The 968-nt window shown below is 65.5% G+C and overlaps 1 protein-coding gene across 1 annotated transcript in view; it reads left to right on the top strand.

The window, feature by feature from the left end:
* PPP1R13L (protein phosphatase 1, regulatory subunit 13 like) overlaps positions 1 to 968 on the top strand; it is a 14,393-nt gene that overhangs the window by 6,169 nt on the left and 7,256 nt on the right. The window contains exons 5-7 of the mRNA XM_008577760.1: positions 31 to 129; positions 207 to 298; positions 536 to 958. Coding sequence (XP_008575982.1) covers positions 31 to 129; positions 207 to 298; positions 536 to 958 — 614 coding nt within the window. The remainder of the gene's footprint in view (positions 1 to 30; positions 130 to 206; positions 299 to 535; positions 959 to 968) is intronic.

Here is a 968-nt window from a genome sequence, read left to right as displayed (position 1 = left end):
CCCCCATTCTCCCTTGCCGCCTCTCCCCAGACGACCTGACACTGCGCCGGCGGCCCCCCAAAGCCTGGAACGAGTCTGACCTGGACGTGGCGTATGAGAAGAAGCCTTCGCAGACAGCGAGCTATGAACGTGAGTGATGGAGGCCAGGGGGGTGGGGGACCGGGAGAAGAGGCGACCTCCGGATCCTAATGATTCCCGCCTCGCAGGCCTGGATGTCTTTGCGCGGCCCGCCTCGCCGGGCCTACAGCTGTTGCCCTGGAGAGAGAGCAGCCTGGATGCGCTAGGGGCCACTGGCAAGGTGAGGGCGGCTGGGCAAGGTCGGGGAGCGGGGTCACGGCCAGTCTGCCCCTCTTGGCTGCGCCCCCAGTCTCCGTGCCCTTCCCTGCACTTTCACCCTGGATTTCTACCCCTCGCTGACCTTCTTTCCTCAGCTTCCCTCACCTTCTCTCCCTTCTTGCCTTTTCCCCTTATCTCCTTTTTTCCTGCCCTCATTCACTGAGCCCCTTCTCTCCCTCCTTCCCTCTCTCTCTCCCAGGACATCACCAGCGCCACCCTGCCACGCAATTACAAGGTCTCCCCTCTGGCCAATGACAGGCGTTCCGATGTGGGCAGCTATCGGCGCTCACTGGGCTCCGGAGGGCCATCAGGCACTTTGCCCCGCAGCTGGCAGCCTGTCAGCCGCATCCCCATGCCTCCTTCCAGCCCCCAGCCCCGCAGTGCCCCGCGCCAGCGCCCCATCCCCCTCAGCATGATATTCAAGCTGCAGAATGCCTTCTGGGAGCATGGGGCCAGCAGGGCCATGTTCCCTGGATCCCCCATCTTCAACCGAGCACCCCCGCCTAAGCTGCCTCCCCAGTCCCAGCCACCTCCCCAGCCCCAGCCCCAAACCCAGCCCCAGCTACCCCCACAGCCCCAGCCCCAGCCCCAGCCTCAGCCCCAGCCCCAAACCCCTACCCCGGCCTCTCAGC

Source organism: Galeopterus variegatus, unplaced genomic scaffold, assembly GCF_000696425.1.
Source record: "Galeopterus variegatus unplaced genomic scaffold, G_variegatus-3.0.2 Scaffold1573, whole genome shotgun sequence".
Classification (NCBI taxonomy): Eukaryota; Metazoa; Chordata; class Mammalia; order Dermoptera; family Cynocephalidae; genus Galeopterus; species Galeopterus variegatus.
This window is presented reverse-complemented; position numbering and strand designations above follow the sequence as displayed.